We start from the raw sequence: 18,330 nt of genomic DNA, 5'->3' as shown, positions 1-18,330 counted from the left end.
GCCAGGGGGCTTTTTACATTTAGGGGTCTTGTCTTCAAGCTCTTCTCCACAGGTTCATAGACTTGAAACATCCAATTTGAACACACAAGAAGGTGAGATTTGCAGGTGTTCCTGTGACTCCTGATGCTGGAGCTTAACAAAAAAATACAGAGCCATTTCAGGGGGGCTCGGAGATTGATGGAGAAATGGGGCTGGGGTCTCAGGGTGATTTTTAAGCTGTTTTCTGGGGCACAGACTTGTAGGCACGTGAGAGATTCAAACGTCTGGACAGCCAAGGTCACATTTCTAGTGGTCAGCCTTGTTGTGTGGGGTGTTTGCTCTTTACTCAACCATGCCTGCCATGGGGCAGGCTCACAGGGACATGGCTCCTGTGCCGGCTGTTCAGGGCCTTCCCCATTGCCCATCCCCATGGTAGCTGTGCTGCCCCAGGTCCACCACCTTGCAGGACACGTGCTCCCCAGCCTCTGGGAGAATGTGGGCTGTGGGCTCTGTGGCTGGGCTCCAGAAACCCACAGCCGGGCCCTGTCTTCAGCTTGCTGCTCTGAAAGACACGCTGGGGAGGAAGCGGGGAGCTGAGCCAAGCCAGCGGGTGACTCAGCATCGGCTGCACTCCCCACCAGATGAGTTGTTGGAGGGAGGAGTTGGAGAGATCCAGATGAGCTCGGTGCCAGGTGTGCTGGGCTCCAGGCAGGCCCCAGGGGGCCCTGATCCCAGATGCTCTGGGAGAGGGGGCAAAGATGCCCTGACCCCGAGTGACTTTCCTCTGGGCTCCTTCCCCCAGAGGGAGGTTGTTTTCCAGCCCCAGCTCCCTCCCCTCACTGTCCCCCACGTGTCAGCGGCATGATGCTGAGGTTTCTGAGGGTGCCTGTGTGGTCCCAGATCCCTGCGAGGGGGGTGCGTACGTGACCTGTGGTTTGCTGCTGGCTCTATAAATGCCCCAGGACTGAGGCTCGAGCACTGTCACTTTCCCAGGATGGTGATGATGCTGATCCTGATCCTGCTGCCGGCGGCCTTTCTCCTGCCCCCCGGGGCTGGGGCTGGTGAGTACGGGGAGATGAGGGATCATGGGGAGTGGAGCCGGCAGCTCTCTGGACTGTTTGCAAATCCTGGCTCCTCCCTAGAGTCAGATGCTTCTGCCAGGGCGACCGTTGGCTCCCAGGACCTGGCTAGGGAAGGGTTTGGAGGTGGGGGCGATGGAACCCGGGTGGCAGAGCTGGTACCGAGATAAACTCCCTGAGACACAGAGAGAGACTGAGAGCAGGAGAGAGACACAGGGGGGTCTTAAGTAGGGGCTGGGAGCCCAGACTCCTGGGTTCTATCCCTAGCTTGGGAGTGTGGTCCAGAGGTTAGAGCAGCGTGCAGGGTTGGGATCAGGACTCCTGGGTTCTAGCTCCTTTGTCTGTGTTGTCACATTGAATTGAAATTGTTTAGGGAAGGGGCTGTGCTGTATCTGGCACAATGGGGCCCTGATCTCGGCCAGACTCAGTGCAGCGCCTGGCACAATAGAGACACTGATCTCGGTCGGGGTCTGTGCAGCGCCTGGCACAACAGAGACACTGATCTCGGTGGGGGTCTGTGCAGCGCCTGGCACAATAGAGACACTGATCTCGGTCGGGCTCTGTGCAGCGCCTGGCACGATAGAGACACTGATCTCGGTTGGGGTCTGTGCAGCGCCTGGCAAAATGGGGCACTGATCTCGGTTGGGGTCTGTGCAGCGCCTGGCACAATGGGGCCCTGATCTCGGTTGGTTACACCATATGCAAATAACAGCAACAGACTCTCAAACAGCCTGGTTGATATGGATGCCAAATTAACGTTCCTAAGTCATCTCTGAAAGCGGTCAGGTGTGAGCTACACACAGACTTGCATTGGTTTAACTAAACTGATTTTAAACCACATCTGTAGTTCAACTGGTTTAGCTTTCCCTGTGATTTAAACTTGGCTGATAGCATTGGAAATTTCCCAGGGGCCAGCTAGCCCCACAGGACCAACGGTGGGTCAACCCATACGAGTGCCTGCATATGGGGGGTTGCCCGGGGTTAAAGCAAATGGTGCAGTCTTGCAGTTCCTAAATCCTGCATCCCTCTGATGGTCAGAGACTTTCTCATTTCCACCTCAGTCTATTCCTGCCCAGTTTATCCCATTTGTCCTTGTTACAACATTGTCTTTCAGCTTCACTAGCTCTTCCCTTGCCCTTCTGTCCCCTCCACCCTGATGTCTTTACATCGATTGTCTAGATTTTATTTCATGCCCAGAGACCCATGTGTGTTGAGACTTGTTCTGAACTGGTCCAAAGAGGCTTTTATTTTTCCATGGGAAATTTTGACTTTTCTTTGAAAGCTCCCAAAGTTAGGTCTCTTTCTATTAACTTTTTATTAATTTTTTAAAAAGACAGAGAGAGAAAGTGCGAAAACAAACAACAAAACGTACATAAACTCCTCATGAAACAAAAACTTCTCATAAGATATTAAATATTTGCTACTCACCTTAGCTAGGCTTGAGATGTTATCTGTAATATGAATGGTTAGAATATTAATCCCTCACTGTACTCCACAATTTACAAACACAATTTGCTTATAAAAATCCCACTAAAGGAAAATTATTAAAGGAAGAAAATGACTAGAAGCAAAAGTCAGCGGAGGGGGATAGAATTATGGGTAGGGGACGGAAGTGGGTAGAGAAGAGGAGGAGGTGGGGGGGGGGCATGCATTTGATCGGATCATTTGGATACTTCCAGGAAAGCATCTCATATCTCTAACAGCTTTTCTTGGTATCTCTGTAACAGTGTAGAGGGTTAGCGATTATCCCTCCCCTTCTGGCTCACTATATCACTGGGGCACCGCCCAGTATTGGGGAGTTAGCGAATCAAATGTACGGACCCAAAGACCCTTTAGTGGGGTAGGGCTGAGTTGCCACGTAGGCTAGGTGGCACTGAACCTCAGGCATGGCATAGCAACAAACAGGCCATTCCTCCTAAGGTGGGGAGGTTGCCACCCCAGGCAACAGGAGTAGAAAGGACCCGGGCCCACCCTACTCCACTGGGTCACAGCCCAGGGCTCTAGCAAGGGCAGATGAGTCAGCGGGGATCCTACCACAACATGGTGACTCGGGTTCTGACAGACAAACTGGACCAGCATCTGTTTTCCCTCAGCTACTTCTGACCACAGTCTGAGCAAGGGGTTCCGTAGTCCACGGGTCCTCTGTCTCATCGAGGTACTAACTTGCCAGCAATCCTGGTCAGTCCCCTCCACTCTCAGCTTCCTCTGGAGTCAGGGTGATCCTTGACTCGGCAGCAGGCCCTGGACATCTGTCTCCTTCCCTGGCTCCGGCTCAAAGGGCTAGAGGCCCCTCTTATACTTCCTGTCACACCCCTCAGCCACTCCACCACACTACACACAGTCTGCCACTCTTTACATGGTGGCCAAGCTTAGGATGTCTATGGTCCAATCTTTGATTGTTGGTCCCTTTTTGGATTTCTGTGTTTGTGGAACTAGTCTTTCCACCACTGTTAGTGCTCTGCTTAGCCAGAGTCTTTCAGTTCCGCTTCCAATTAACACCCATTAGGTTGAAAAATAGATGTTTAATTTTATTTGAATGAAAAAAAAAAGCCCTCTCCAATTCAGTTCCACCCAAAGCATCTAGGTGCCTTCCCAGAGCACATGGGTTAAGTCAGCACCTGCCGAATTACAGCATCAATATTTGTCTGACTTATCGGCATCTGTTTTGAATGATTGAAGAGAGGCACAATACATCCTCCATATTCCTGTTGAATTAATCTTAAATGTCGGTCCAAGGAGCAGTTCAGAGCATGGGCTAAAATTTGTTTCCATTTGCTTAGCAGAAAATAATTGGCCTTGTTCCTCCTCCCAATGCTTTAGGGCATCAGTGTTTAGTTCAAATTTGCTGGCCAGCTGTGCATATAATGTTGCCTCAGATCTTGGATCTGACAAAACATTTGGAGAAACGACAGCAGTAATGGGTCAGGGTCAGGAAGGAAGTGGGATAAACAGATGGGAGACAGCATGTTACTGTTGCAAACCTTGCCATTCCTCCTTACTCTCTCACATAGTTATTCAATAGGCGGACCATGGACCAAATCTGGACTAAATCTGGTCCAGACACTTTTGAATGGACCCCAAAATCTTTTTATTTATTTATTATTATTACCATTATTGTTGGCTTTTTATTATTATGTTCTGTGGCATCCATCCTTGATTATACCTTGACCAAGAAATGTGGACCTTCACAAAAAATAATTAACTATCCCTGCTCTGGCAAAATAGTTATAAATATTCAGCTGAAAAGTGCCCAAAACTGGGGGAAAGAACCAGATTTCGAAGAAAAATGCCAAAATGTTGAGGAGAGGAGGTGTGGTCTAAGAAACTTTTCATGATCTAGAAAACCCAGTTTTCTGTTGAAAAAGAATTTGGAGGGCCAGCTTGGGAGCAGCCCTGGCTTGTCACTGTGGCTTGATGGAGAAGGTGAAACATCAGCAGGGGACATGTCAGTGGGTTTCTGGTTGACTTTGCCTCCCAAATCCGTTAACTCAAGGCAGAGCAATTACTGCCCCACTCCCGATGTGTTTGACACTGATTCGCCATCCAGAGAGGTCAAAGCTGTAGATTTACCCCCAGCACTATGGGGTGTCCACTCTGTGGCAGAGTGGAGCAGGGGGCAGGGTTCCAGGCAAAGGGATCCCCCCCAGAAAAGCATCACAGGGGGTGGGTTGAGGCTGTGGGGACTCCCCTTCAGGATGGGGAGTTCGGTCCCAGCCTGGCCCTGGGAGAAAATGGGGTTCTTTGTACGAACCTGGTCTCCCCCACAGGTGAGATCATCGGGGGCTGGGAAGCCAAGCCCCACTCCAGACCCTACATGGCCTATCTGTTAATACGACGTGGAGACAAGACTATTTTCTGTGGAGGGTTCCTGGTGTCAAAGAACTTCGTGCTGACGGCCGCTCACTGCAAGGGAGAGTAAGCGCCTCTGTGCTGGGGGTGTCGGGGCAGGTCGGGGTTAGCAGGTGATGGGGGATCCGGGAACTCTGGCACCATCATAGTTGCAGGGAAGGAGCAGTTAGTGCGACAGGCTGGGAAAGCAAAGCCCAAGGGTCCGATCTGCTCAGGGGGCGTCGGCCTGTCTCTAGGGGCCTCTGCAAACCATGGTCCAGAACCAACGCTGGGTAATTCAATGGAGCTACAGCCAGTGTGAGCAGCTGGGGTCTGGCCCATTGCCCAGATCAGGGCAGGGAGGTTCTCACAGCCCCAGGAAAGCTCTGCAGGTCTCTGGGCTGGGAGGCCTGGGCATGGACCCCTGTCTGGATCTAGCTGGGAGTGGTCACAGGGATAAGGGAAGCTGAGACCCAGGGGCCGGGAGGACAATGGGAGTGAAGCCGCTTGTGGGACAGCACAAGGGCTGGTGAAGACACATGCTGGGACCCCAACACCTCTGGGCAGATGCTTTGTGCTGAAGCCAGTGCCTGACATAGGGGAAAGGCCCTTGTGCCATGCCCAACCCCACCTGAGCAAGCCAGTCTCTCTCCCAAGATGGATCAGAGCGAGCTCTGCTAGAGGGAAAAGGCCTTGTCTCCCATTCCCCAGACCCCCAAAAGAGTAAGTCTCCAGTCCTGGGTCTGGATCAGAGAAGCAATGTGTCAATGGGAATTTTACATTTTTACTGGCTGGGAACTGAGTCTGAAATCACTTCTTTAGACCCCAGGCTGCCCTGTCCCCACAAGTAGCCGTATACCTGTGTCAGACCCACGTATGCCCATCCCATCCCATCCCATGTTCTAGCCCCTACAACCCACATGTTGCTCTTGGCTTTTGCAGCAAGATCACTGTCACCCTGGGAGCCCATGACATTACCAAACGGGAAAGGAGCCGACAAGTGATCCCTGTGAGACGCCAGTACCCCCACAAGGATTATAACAAGAAGTCCTTTAACAATGACATCATGCTGCTGCAGGTACAGCCCCATCCCATCCCACCCCCACAAGAGATCTCACAGTGCTGCAGGCACCACCCCCATCCCAGCACCTTGCCCCCAGTGATCTCACATTGCTTCAGGAACTGCCCCCATCTCATCACCCCGCCCCCAGTGACCTCACACACCTGCAGGTACCGCCCCCATCCCATCCCCCTGCCCCCAGTGACCTCACACAGCTGCAGGTACCTCCCCATCCCATCCCCAGTGACCTCGCAGTCATGGGTTTGCCTGTTTCTGGGGGTTGGGGTGTGTCTCTGTGTCCCTGAGTGCGACCCTCACATTGATCTTCATCGGTCTTGTGTCTCAGCTGGCAAAGAGAGCGAAGCTGAACAGATCGGTGCGTACCATCTCCCTGCCCCGCGCCAGCGAGAGAGTTGAGGCCAGGGCCACCTGCAGCGTCGCCGGCTGGGGCGGCACTTGCACAGGTTGTACATCGACCCCGGCCAGGCTCCAGGAGGTGGACGTGTTGGTGATGCAGGATGCTGCATGTCCTAGGAATACTTACGGGCCATACCGTTACTATAATGCTTCCACCATGATGTGTGTGGGGGATCCAAAGATGGGCAAAGACTCTTGGAAGGTGAATGTCCTCCTGGCTTTAAGCATCCTCGATAAATCATTATTAATGAGGCTGCTGGTGTTGCAATCAGGCCTACGAGCAGCGGTCAGCGATCAGGCCCCACTGCGCTGTATAAATGAAGGGGAAAATATCGGGTCTTCTCCCAGGGGGAGGCAGAGAAGAGTTCTAGGGGTGGGGGCAGGGGGGCTCAGACCAGCTGGATACTGGGGGAGCCAATCAGGGAATGGGTGGACATAGGGGGATGTCACTGAGCTGTGTGTCAGTGGGAATGACTCACTGAGCTGTTCTCCACCTGTGACTTGTTCTGTTTCACAGGGCGATTCTGGAGGCCCCCTGGTGTGCAGGAATACAGCCCAGGGCATCGTCTCTTGGGGGCCTCCCACCCCTCCCGGGGTGTACACGAAAGTCTCCACCTTCATCCCCTGGATACGGGCAACGATGAAAAGGCTGCAGCCCAGAGCCAAGCCGGGAATAGCAGCGGGGGCTGGAGCTGCATCGCTTCTGTCCTTTGGTGATGCCCAGATGTAGGTCCTGCTTTGCAGATTGGCTGAGCTCCCCTCTCCCCAGGATAGCCCCCCTCAGCCATCGCTCCACGCAGGCAGTGCCCAACCCATAAGCATCAAGGCAGTGAGCCTAGGGGAAATAAGGAGCCAGGTTCAAGGCCACATCCCTTTGGCTCCCTTGGCAATCCAAACCCCGACCCTTAGGCTAGGGAAACAGCTGGTTTATTTCCTCTAGGGTAACAGACATAAACCAAATCCTGGGTCAGACCTGGCGGTTTGTAGCTCTCCCCCATGTCAGCTGGTTGAGTGATCATTTACTGGGGGATTTTCATTGTTACCTGACCTGCTAACTCCTGTGAAAACTGCAGCCTGCCCTGGCCTCACTGGACCTATCCCATGGGTTAGTTCATCGGGCTGGCCACCGCCCGTTCCAAACACTCCTGTTCCCAGTGCCGGGAAGGCCAGTGGGAAGGGAACGCAGAGAAGGCTGCACTGAACGGATTGCAGATCCGTCCCCAGCGCTGATCGCCTCCTTCCCACCTTCCCTGCCACGCGGCCTGCTGCATTTCGCTCCCTGCTACATTGCCAGCAATGAATAAAAATGAAGTTACCAAAAAAAAAAAAAAAGCGTTTCGGGTACTGAGCCATCAACCCAAGCTGTGAAATCCAGAGCAGCTGGTGCATCGGCCAGGGCCAGGCAGAAATTCACCCCTATAGGGGAAGGCTGGGCTCGTGGTTAATGTGCTAAGCTGGGACTTAGGACACATTGTATGGGGAGATTTTGGCAAACCAGTAAAGTGCCTGAAACCACTACTGCTTATTGCTAAAAGCAGCCAAGTCAGTAGGCCTTAAAGTGGCCATGCAGCAGCCTCAGCTTGACCAAGGCAGGAGGGGAGGGGGTTTGGGTGACACAGAAGCGGCAGCTTGACCCCGCATCCTTCCTGATAAGAATTATGTTGAAGCTGCTGATACATGCATTTTAGAAGAGCCCCAGGAATGTCTTCTGGGGCCTCAAGGCTGCAAACTCTGGAAAAACCCACACCTGGTTAATCAATAATCAGAAGGGACCTCTTGCTTGACCATTGACACTGCTTGTTTAACAAGTTTTCTTTAAGGGACATGTCATTGTATTACTAATCTATAAATAAGGGGGAAAAGTTTGAGGCAGTTGGACTGGACTCTCCCTCTGGATGAATCTTGTGTTCCCCACCGGCGCTGTGCCACTCGAGAGCCACACTCAGCTTCGGTAATTATCGAGGGTTGGGGGTGTTTTACTAACCTGTTTAGCTTTAAGTGAAAGCACTCTTGTGTCGTCCTGTATGTGCCAGCCATCTATCGGTTGGACGGCCGTGTCTCCCCTGATTTATTTCCTGACACCACCTCGCACAGAGTAAAAGTTACCAAGAGCTTTGGGTTGAAAGAACCCCGGGTAACAACATCACATGGATTTTTTTCCCTACTCATTATAGAAAGGTGCTCAAGGGCCAGGCATCCTCTTGCCAAGTGTGATGTGATGGTCTATAGCTGACACCAACTAACCTCTCATGTGTTTTATCTGGTAGGACATTGATCCATAAGTATCCAGGATCATTTTCTTCCCAGTTATCAGTGACTTGGAAACAGGTGGTGCCATTTTTGACATTGAGTGCACGCCCCCTCCCCTTTTGTCCACTTGATCCTTCCCGACTAGCTGGTAATCATGGATTTTAACCGTCCAGTCACGGGAATCATCCCACCAGGTTCCAGTCACACCTGCTACACCAAACTGCTGCTCCGAGAGGAGCAATTCCAGTACCTTGTGTTTGTTCCCCAGACTGCTCGCACTGGTGCAGAGGCAAGCCACGAATTTCTTCTCTTCATTTAATTGGGGTTCCTGGATTAATTTTGTTCTTGATTTTTGCTGAGAGCTCATTTCTTCCCCCTTTTTACCCTCCCCTTTTCCTATTAGTTTAGCCCCTCCCCCCACCCCCTTGACTCCTCTAACCAACTGTCTCCATGGAGATTGGTCCCCCTTCTCCTGAGGTGGAGGCCATCCAAACTCTACAGCCCCCTCTCCCCACAGAAGATAGACTGATGTGCCACAAACCCTCCACCCCCACACCACCAACAGAGAGAGTAATCAGACTCCATCTCAGCCCGCGTTTTAGGCTAATCTAGCCCAGCTCTTTCACTCTCCTCTTGTCAGACCTTCTCTCTGGTCCCCTGAGTGCCCTCACAGCCCTTCTCTGCATCTGCTCCGGTCTGAATTCCTCTGTCCTGCACACGGGTGGCCCAAATTGGTTCCAGATGGAAAGCCAGGTTGACAGCAGCTCCTGGCGCACCCTGAAGAGTGATGGGAGGTGTTTGTTGAGGTTGCAGCACTGGTCCAGGACAACTGGAGTGCGGCATCACACGCACCCAGGAAAGATGCCCAGTGGCAGGCCTGGCTCCAGGAGCCTGCCTTGGGAGCTCCAGAGCTAGTGGCAGTGGCTTGGCTTGGCCCAGATGTGTCTCGCTCAGAATCACGTGAGGCCTGGCATTTGGGTCTGCTTGTCACAGATTAGCTCCTGCACGGTGGGGCTGAATCAGGTGAAACTGGGGTGATGCCCCCCCTCTATAGGCAGAGGCAGGGGGAGCCAGAAATGGAGAGGTTGCACCCCTTAGAAAGCCCACATGACACACGCACAGGCCTGTGGGGGATTGATGTGGCTTCTTACTGAGACCCTCAGAAACTTCAGGGTCACCATGCACATTGCAAGGAGAGTGATCACTTTAGATAAGCTATTACCAACGGGAGAGTGGCGTGTGGTTGGGGGTGTGTGAAACATGCACACACTGTGTTTCCTGTGCCATGGAAGCACTTCGTGCATCCAAGAAAGTGGAAGAAGAGCTGGGCCACGCAGCCCTGGCAGGAGATGGCCCCACCGCCTGGCAGAAAGCTGGCCACGACCTTGGGCACCACCACCGAGGAGGCCATCATATCCAGGAAGGACAAGTGGCAGAGAAACCAGTACCTGGGCTTGTGCAGCCAGGGCTCCCGGGCCACTGCCAACAAGATGACAGGTTTCAGAGTAACAGCCATGTTAGTCTGTATTCGCAAAAAGAAAAGGAGTACTTGTGGCACCTTAGAGACTAACCAATTTATTTGAGCATAAGCTTTCGTGAGCTACAGCTCACTTCATCACTTCAACAAGATGAGCAGGTTCCCACACAGCATCAACAAGTAGATGAGGAGGAAAAAAAGGAACAAGGGAACCCACAGCTCTGGGGGGTATGGGAGCCCCACCAGGATGAAATGGGTTCAGCTGGGATCAGTTCCCACACTCCATTCGCTCGGTCTGTGTCTCTGAAGGTGAACCCGGGGTGTTAATAGTTAATGAGCAGAGAAGCAATGGATTATCTTTGCAGCAGCATTTGGGACAAGATTCACTCCTGTGCCAGGGGAAGAATCGAGCCCAGAAGCCCTGACTTCCAGCCTCTTCCCCTCTGCTCTACCCCACTTGACCCTGCTCAACTCCAAGAGCTGGGACCTGAACTTACGAGTCCTGGCAAACAACCGCCCTTGCTGTAACCCTCTGGACTCCACTTACCTCCCAGAGCTGGAAATATAACCCAGAAGACCTGACTCACATCCCCTCCCGACCCTTTACATCTCACTTACCACCCAGAGCTGTGAAAATAATCCAGAAGCCCTACCCCACCCCCAATCTTACCCATTGGACCCCATTCCCTTCCTGGGGCTGGGGTTACAACCCTACAACCCAGGAGACCTGCTCCCAGTGTCCCCTCCTCATCTTCTAACCCCCTGCAGCCCACACTTGACAACAGGAAGTCCTTCTAGAGCCCCCATCTGAGGAATTAGGTGTTTAGTCCTCATGCTAGACCCACTGCCCAGGTGTGGATTTCAACCGGGGTGCTCCACAGATCAGAAGGGGATAAATCTTCCCACTTTGGGGTCAAATTCAAACTCTAAGTGACCTGGGATAGGAAAAAAAAAACACTCTGGAAAGTCAATACTGGAACTGCCCCCTGCAGAGGTTTTTGCCCTTCCCCTGATGTTGCCAGTTCAGGCCACCATCAAGGAGCAAGTGGCTGTTCTGTAGCATGAAGGACTCACTTGCCATGGGAAAAGGGAATGCAACCCTAAGAAGGGTTGTCAGGGTGGTTAAGCATTGGAATAATTTGCCTAAGGAGGTTGTGGAATCTCCATCATTGGAGATTTTTAAGAGCAAGTTAGACAGACATCTGTCAGGGATGGTTTAGATCAGGAGTGGGCAAACTTTCTGGCCTGAGGGCCACATCTGGGTATGGAAATTGTATGGCAGGCCATGAATGCTCACAAAATTAGTGGTTGGGGTGCAGGTGGGTGTGAGAGCTCCGGCTGGAGTGCAGGCTCTGGGTGGGGCTGGGGATGAGGAGTTGGGGGTGCAGGAGGGTGCTCCGGGCTGGGACTGAGGGGTTTGGAGGGAGGGAGGGGGATCAGGGCTGGGGCGGGGGGGTTGGGAACGGGAGGGTCGGGGGACAGGCTCCCAGTGGCGCTTACCTCAAACAGCTCCCAGAAACAGTGGCATGTCCCTGCTCCGGCTCCTATGCAGAGGTGCGGCCAGGCGGCTCTCCGCGCTGCCCTGTGTGCAGGCACTGCCCCTGCAGCTCCCATTGGCTGCAGTTCCCAGCCAATGGGAGCTGCAGAGGTGGCGCTTGGGGTGGGGCAGCGTGCAGAGCCCCCTGAGTGCCCCTATGTGTAGGAGCCAGAGTGGAGTTGTGATGCTGCTTCTGGGAGCCGTGCGGAGTGGGGCAAGACCCCGAACCTGCTCCCCAACTGGAGCACTGGAGCAGGACAAGCCCCAGACCCCGCTTCGCTGTGGGAGCTCGAGGGCCAGATTAAAATGTCTGGAGGGCCAGATGTCCCCCTGGGCTGTAGTCTGCCCACCTCTGGTTTAGATGGTACTGGGTCCTGCCATTAGTGCAGTAGACTGGACTTGATGACCTCTCAAGGTTCCTTCCAGTCCTATGTGTCTATTAGTTTATGATTCAGTCATAGTGAGAACAATGGGAGATACATGGCCATCAAACCGGGCGCATTATTTCCTGAGTCTCATTAAGAACAGCGGGAGATGGCAGCCTTGTGGGAAGAGGGCAGATCTACATGTACCTCTTGTAGTAGCATGTTGTTCATCAGACCCTTCTGAGGAGAAATTTTCATGTATGAAAAAAAATTGGAGGGATGGACCATGGACCCTAATTAAAGTCTCCAACTGTAGCCAACACACAAGATTTCAGTGAATTTTAACTATCTGGGAAGTTCGACACCTCGGAGCTATTTTGTTGTTAAGATTCTTCACCTCAAAGAAATGATCTGACACCAGGTGTTAATATTAAAAGGACCCATTTTAACCTATCAACAAATTAACTGATTTATTTGTAAATCATGAGAAAGGTCATCCTGTGCCCAGAGAGTAAGAGCTGTAATATTTTACTATGCTGTGATTTTTTTTTCATGGATTCCTGGATTTTAAGGCCAAGATTAGATCTTCTAGTAACAGAGGCCAGAGAATTTCATAAGGTTTCTCCTGTAGTGAGTCCAATAACTTGTCTTTCACTAAAGCGTATCTTCCAGAAAGGCATCCCACCTTCATCTGAAGACTTAAAGAGATGGAGAATCCACCATTTCCCTTGGTTGCTTGTGTTAATAACTGATAACCTTTCCTGTTAAAAAAACGCATGGCTTGTTTCTAATTTGAGCTCGTCCAACATCAGTGTCCAATCGTTAGTTCTTGTTGTGCCTTTCTCTGCTAGATGAAAGAGGTGATTAGTACCTGGTCTTTTCTCCCCACGAAGGTTCTTATACACTGTCATCAAGTCACCTCTCGATCTTCTTTCTGATAAGCTACATAGATTGACCCCCTTAAACCTCTGTGGAGCAAATTTTTCCAGCCCTCAAGTCATTTTTATGGCTCTTCTCTGAACCTTCTCCAATTCCTTTGTATGTAACAAAGGTATTGAGTCCTTACTTTAAGTCCAAGCCTCAGCTCCACCTTAACAATGGAACTGTGGTCAACCACCTCCATACTGGTACAGCTACGTAGGTCAAAAGAAACTGTTCAGACACTAAAGTATTTAAGAAGCAGCCCATCCTTGCCAGCTGTCATTTCACTGAAATGATGTAAAATCCAATGATTGCTCAGTAGGCTGATGCCTCTGCTTCCACTTTCTCTGGGAAGCTTTTCTCAGGGGTGAAAGAAGAAAGATCAAAAACACTTCCTCCTTTAAAGGTTTACTCTTCACTTCAACTGTTTCACCTGGAATATGAGCACAGCAGGATACTTGAAACTCCAGCTCCGGGAAACAAACCCAACCACTCCACAATGTGGGTTAAGTAAATACTTCACCTGTGCATGGGCAATACCATAACTAACCACTGCAGAGTGTCTTACATGATCCCCCGAAGCACAGAATCATAGCATCTCAGAAAAGTAGGGCTAGAAGAGACCTCGATAGGTCATCTAGTCCAACCTGCCCACTCTGAGACAGGACAAAATATGCCTAGACCATCCCTGACAGGTGTTTGTCTAACCTTTTCTTAAAAGCCTCCAGTGATGGGGATTCCACAATCTCCCTTGGAAGCCTGTTCAAGACATTAACTATCCTCAGAGTCTGAAAGATTTTCCTAATATCTAACCTAAATCTCCTTTACTCCAGATTAAACCCATTACGTCTTCTCCTACCTTCAGCTGACATGGGGAGCAATTTGTTACCATCCCCTTTATAACAGCCATTAACGTATTTGAAGACTGTGTACTTGGCGTGGTTCACCCCTATCCCAGACACCTGCCCCTTTTGCTGCGTGAGGGAAACCCTGGCGCACATATACCTGGAGTGCGGCAGGCTGCAGCCTCCAGTCCGGTTCCTCACGAACCTTTTGTTAAGATTTTGGTTGCACTTTTTGCACCCTCACCTCCTTATCTATGCACTCCCTATCTGTGGCTCCACAAAGTCATGGGATCTCCTGGTCAGCCTCCTCCTGACCCTAGCTAAAATGGCCATCTATAAAACCAGAGTGAGGAGGTTGGCTGATGGAGTCTCCTGTGACTTGGGGCCTATTTCCAATCCTCTGTCCGTTCACACCTCCGGGCAGAGTTCCTCTGAGCGGCGTCCACTGACTCCCTTGATGCCTTTGAGGAGCAGTGGGCGCTGTCCGGGGTTCTCTGCTTGGTGTCCCTGTCCGGTTCCCTTTGTTTGACCCTTTGACCACACTCCTGTCCCTGTTATTTCATTAGTTGTCCCCCGTATTTATTTGGTGTCCAGGTCCTGTGGATCCCCCTCTTGGGGGGGGAATCCTTTAGTAGTGGGTGGGCTTCGCCCGCCCACTTCCTGGATCCCAATAGGGCTACTCTGCTGTACCCAACTGGCCTGGGTCTATCACAATATGTAAATGCTACACCCACACTTTGAGTACTGCATGCAGTTCTAGTCACCCCATCTCTAAAAAGATATATTAAAATTGGAAAAGGTACAGAGAAGGGCAACAAAAATTATTAAGGGTATGGAACAGATTCCATAGGACAAAAGATTGAAGACTGGGACTGTTCAGCTTAGAAAAGAAATGGGATATGATGAGGTCTATCAAATCATGACTGGTGTGGAGAAAGTAAATAATAAAATGTTATTTACTCCTTCACATAATACAAGAACTATGGGGCACCAAATGAAATTAATAGGCAGCAGGTTTAAAACCAAACTAAGGAAGTACTTCTTCATACAACGCTCAGTCAACCTGTGGAACTCATTGCTAGGGGATGTTGTGAAGGCAAAAAGATGTTGTGAAGGCAAAAAAGAACTAGATAAGTTCCTGGAGGATAAGTCCATCAATGGCTATTAGCCAAGATTGCCTGGCATGCAACGCTAAGCCTCTGACTTCCAGATACTAGGACCGGATGACAGCAGATGGAGCACTTGATAAATTGCCCTTTTCTTTTCATTCCCTTGGTAGCACTTGGCACTTGCCACTGTCAGAAGACAGGACACTGGGCTAGATGGACCATTGATCTGATTCAGCATGTCCATTCTTATGTCGATGACATTGTTGGCTCATATTAAGTTTGTCATCCATCTAGTACTGGCTATCATTGGAGGCAGAATGCTGTACTAAATTGAACTCTGGCCACCAATATCTATGAATCCACAGTGCTCTTCTTTCTAAGAGTGAGGAATATGCTTATCTCTCTCTCTCTCTGTCTCTTTCTGCCTCTCTATCTGTCTGTCTGTCTATCTCCCCATCTGTCACTCAACTAAGATTTACTTGTAAATTGTCAGACAATTCACCATGTGCTTCTTCCTCACTAAATTATATCATTTTCTTTTCTGCCTTCAGACAAAAGTCCATAGCAATAGGAACCACGTTAGGGACAAGTGCAAAGGCAGAATGTCACCCATGTGCTGAAATTCACCTTCCTGGGATTTTCTGAGGCACAGGAATGGAAGATTGACTTTTTCCTGCTCTTTCTAGCCATCTACCTGTTGACTCTGCTGGGGAATCTTGTCAGCCTGTTGACCATCAGTCTCAGCCCTCAGCTACTCTCCCCTGTGTACTAGTTCCTCAGAGAGCTGTGCCTCCTGGACATATGTCATTCCAGTGTCACGCTCCCCAGGATGCTGGCTGAGTTCCTGGCGGGCTCCCACTCCATCTCCTTTGGCTTTGCATAGCACAGCTGTATTCTTTCGACTTCTTTGGAGGTGCTGAGTGCTTCCTGCTGATGGTCATGGCCTACGACCAATACATGGCTACATGTGACCCTCTTCAGTATGCCAGCACCATGAACCAGAGGGGATTTGTCCATCTGGGGGAAGCAACGGCAGCTAATTAAAGGGAGCAGGATATGGCAGCTGGGAACAGAGTCCCTGGGCTGGAACGCAGAGTGGTGGGTTCCTCCACCGGCCACTGACAAAGTCTCCTTTAGAAGTCTGAACCAAGGGTGGCATTTAAAAGGCCCAGTGATCGGGTTGAAGGCCTGGGTGAAGGCACACAGTTTGATGGACTCTTTGCTACTCTGGAGCAGGTCTGTTTTTATACTGTGTGACTTGGCCAGAGGGCTGAGCCACTGAAGACCTGGAAGGGGGTTGGCAACCTGGGAGGGCGGGGGCATGGGGCAGTCATGAGCGGAAAAAGATTGCAGTACCACACCTAGCTTCTAGGAGGCACTCAGGAGGTGGGTAGCCTCGATCCCAGGAGCCCAGGTCAAACTTAATGTCTCTGGTACTCACCCTGTGAAATGGGGACAATAAACCTTCCCTACCTCATAGCCGTGAGGATAGATTCACTGGTGTAAGTGAATTCGGGGGGTGGAGTGGGGGGGGGGTCATAGAGGAACCAGCGAGATGCATGCCCTCAAAGTCTCCAGACTCCAGCCCTAGGTGGCCTTAGCTCAGCCAGATGCCAGGAAGAAGGACCTTTGAAATAGGAGATCTGGATGGAAATTTTCTGGGGAAATGTTCCTGACTTTTTTGTTGGAAAATGCCAATTCAGCAAAATGAAAACAGCTCGCGAAGCAGTTTTGCATTCAGTGGAACACCCAACTCAAAACATTTTTGGCTAGAAAAGTTTCAACGATAGTTTGAGGGGTTTTAACTTCGTTTTGAAATGTAGTAAATATACACTAAAACATTTAAAAGGGAAAAAAGTTATCATAGAAGGTTAACATAGAAATAACATAGAAATAAAACATTGTTAAATTATCTAAAAACAACGTTTTTTATTTTATTATTTTTTTATTTTAGAAATTTTGTGGGTTTTTTTTTTTTGATTCACCCAAACTGATTTTTTCAGATTTTTAACTCACAAACATTTTGACTTTTCATCCTGATTTATAACAGGAACAATTTCAAAATGCCAAAAACTTCCATGGAATGGGAAAACCATCTGCTGCCCAGGCCTGCTTTGAAAGCAGACCTGCTCTCGTATAGTCCGAGAGCCATGCACCAAGGGGACTACACATTACAACCAAGAGTCAAAGTGAATTTTCTCAGTGTAAGAAGACAATAACACCCATGGTGCTTTGGCAAGTTATTCCAGCTGGGGGTACAACCTGCTCTACATTAGAGCTGTCTCTGTAACTGGAATGGAATTAACAAAGTTAGAATGTAGCCAGAAAGTGAAGGGTAGAATATCTGCTTTGACCAAAAAGTGCCATGAGGTTTCCAAACACTCCCTGCTGAGCCCCACAAGACCACTCTCTGCAGCAGAGTGCCCCTTGCTGCCATGCTGGGACATGGGGGTCAGCAATGACTCAGAGAGGACAGGGCCATCTACTGAGCCCCCCACTGTCCTTCCAGCAATACAATGCCCCCCTAGGAGCTTGCTGGGACACTGGGCTCGGCACTGACTCCAAGCAGAGCACACATCCTAATGAGTAACCCACTCCACTCTCTGCAATACAGCACCGTCTCACAGAGCCCCGGGTTCAGGACTGGCTCAGAGCGGGAGGCCAGGCCTGGAATATCAGGGAGAGCAGTTTTCTGTGAGAATTGCTGCATTACATTAAAGAAACACAGGACCTTCGGTGTAATGCCCATAGTGATCACCAGATGCAACCTGCATGAGCCACCCGTTCTAGCATGGCCACAGACTTTCCTCTGTGATGAAATACATGAACTAGCTCTTTCACTTTGCCCCAAACAACGATTCTAATAAGGCCCATTGGAGTTTGCCAATGGGAGGGCATCATTATGTGCTTTAAAACACAGCCAATGTCAACAGTTTAACAATGACCTAGCTCTGTGTGACCAGGGGAGTGAAATACACCGGGGGAAAGTGGAGAGAGAACAGAGAGGGTGCAAGGTTATAAGAAGCTGCAGAGAGAAAGGACATGTCCAAGCTGAAGAAGAAACTAAACAGAGCAGAGAAAGGAATAGAAATAGAGCAACTACCTGTTAGGATTGGCATCCCACAGTGCCTCATGCCAACCAGGTGTCCCACAGTGCCTGGTACCAGCTGTGTCAGAGGCAGGGGCAAGGACCCTGAAGTGGGCAACTCTGGGCTAATCTCCACAAGCAAGTTTCCCCTTAAGCCCTTCCAGGCTGAGGTTGGCTTCACGTGGGGGACAAGGCTACATTCTGTGTGAAGGGTTGGGTGGGGAGATGTAGAGGGGTGAAGGCCAAGGGAGATCTCAGGGCATGGCAGGGAGCAGGTGAGAATGGCTTAGCATGCTGGCCATAGCAGCCCAGCTTGGACGCATAGCCAGGCGCTGCAGCCGGATGTGCGGATTCATAGACTGATAGATTAATACC

General features: G+C 50.6%; 1 protein-coding gene across 2 annotated transcripts; it reads left to right on the top strand.

Moving 5' to 3' along the window:
* Window positions 1–901: 901 nt before the first annotated feature.
* Window positions 902–7,695, top strand: LOC119567822 (granzyme H). 2 transcript variants are annotated; one of them, XM_037915248.2, is made up of 5 exons: window positions 902–1,040; window positions 4,826–4,973; window positions 5,829–5,964; window positions 6,293–6,565; window positions 6,881–7,695. In XM_037915248.2, exons 1-5 carry the CDS (start codon window positions 974–976, stop codon window positions 7,091–7,093), a joined length of 837 nt encoding a protein of 278 aa, XP_037771176.1. In that variant the 5' UTR covers window positions 902–973; the 3' UTR covers window positions 7,094–7,695. The 2 variants fall into 2 exon arrangements, with proteins under 2 accessions (XP_037771176.1, XP_043382870.1); XM_043526935.1 differs by lacking the exon at window positions 6,293–6,565.
* The last annotated feature ends 10,635 nt before the right edge of the window (window positions 7,696–18,330 follow it).

The sequence above is a fragment of the Chelonia mydas genome, chromosome 13 (genome assembly GCF_015237465.2).
Source record: "Chelonia mydas isolate rCheMyd1 chromosome 13, rCheMyd1.pri.v2, whole genome shotgun sequence".
NCBI lineage: Eukaryota > Metazoa > Chordata > Testudines > Cheloniidae > Chelonia > Chelonia mydas.
Note: the sequence above shows the minus strand (reverse complement) of the source record. Positions and strands in the feature narration are given on the sequence as shown.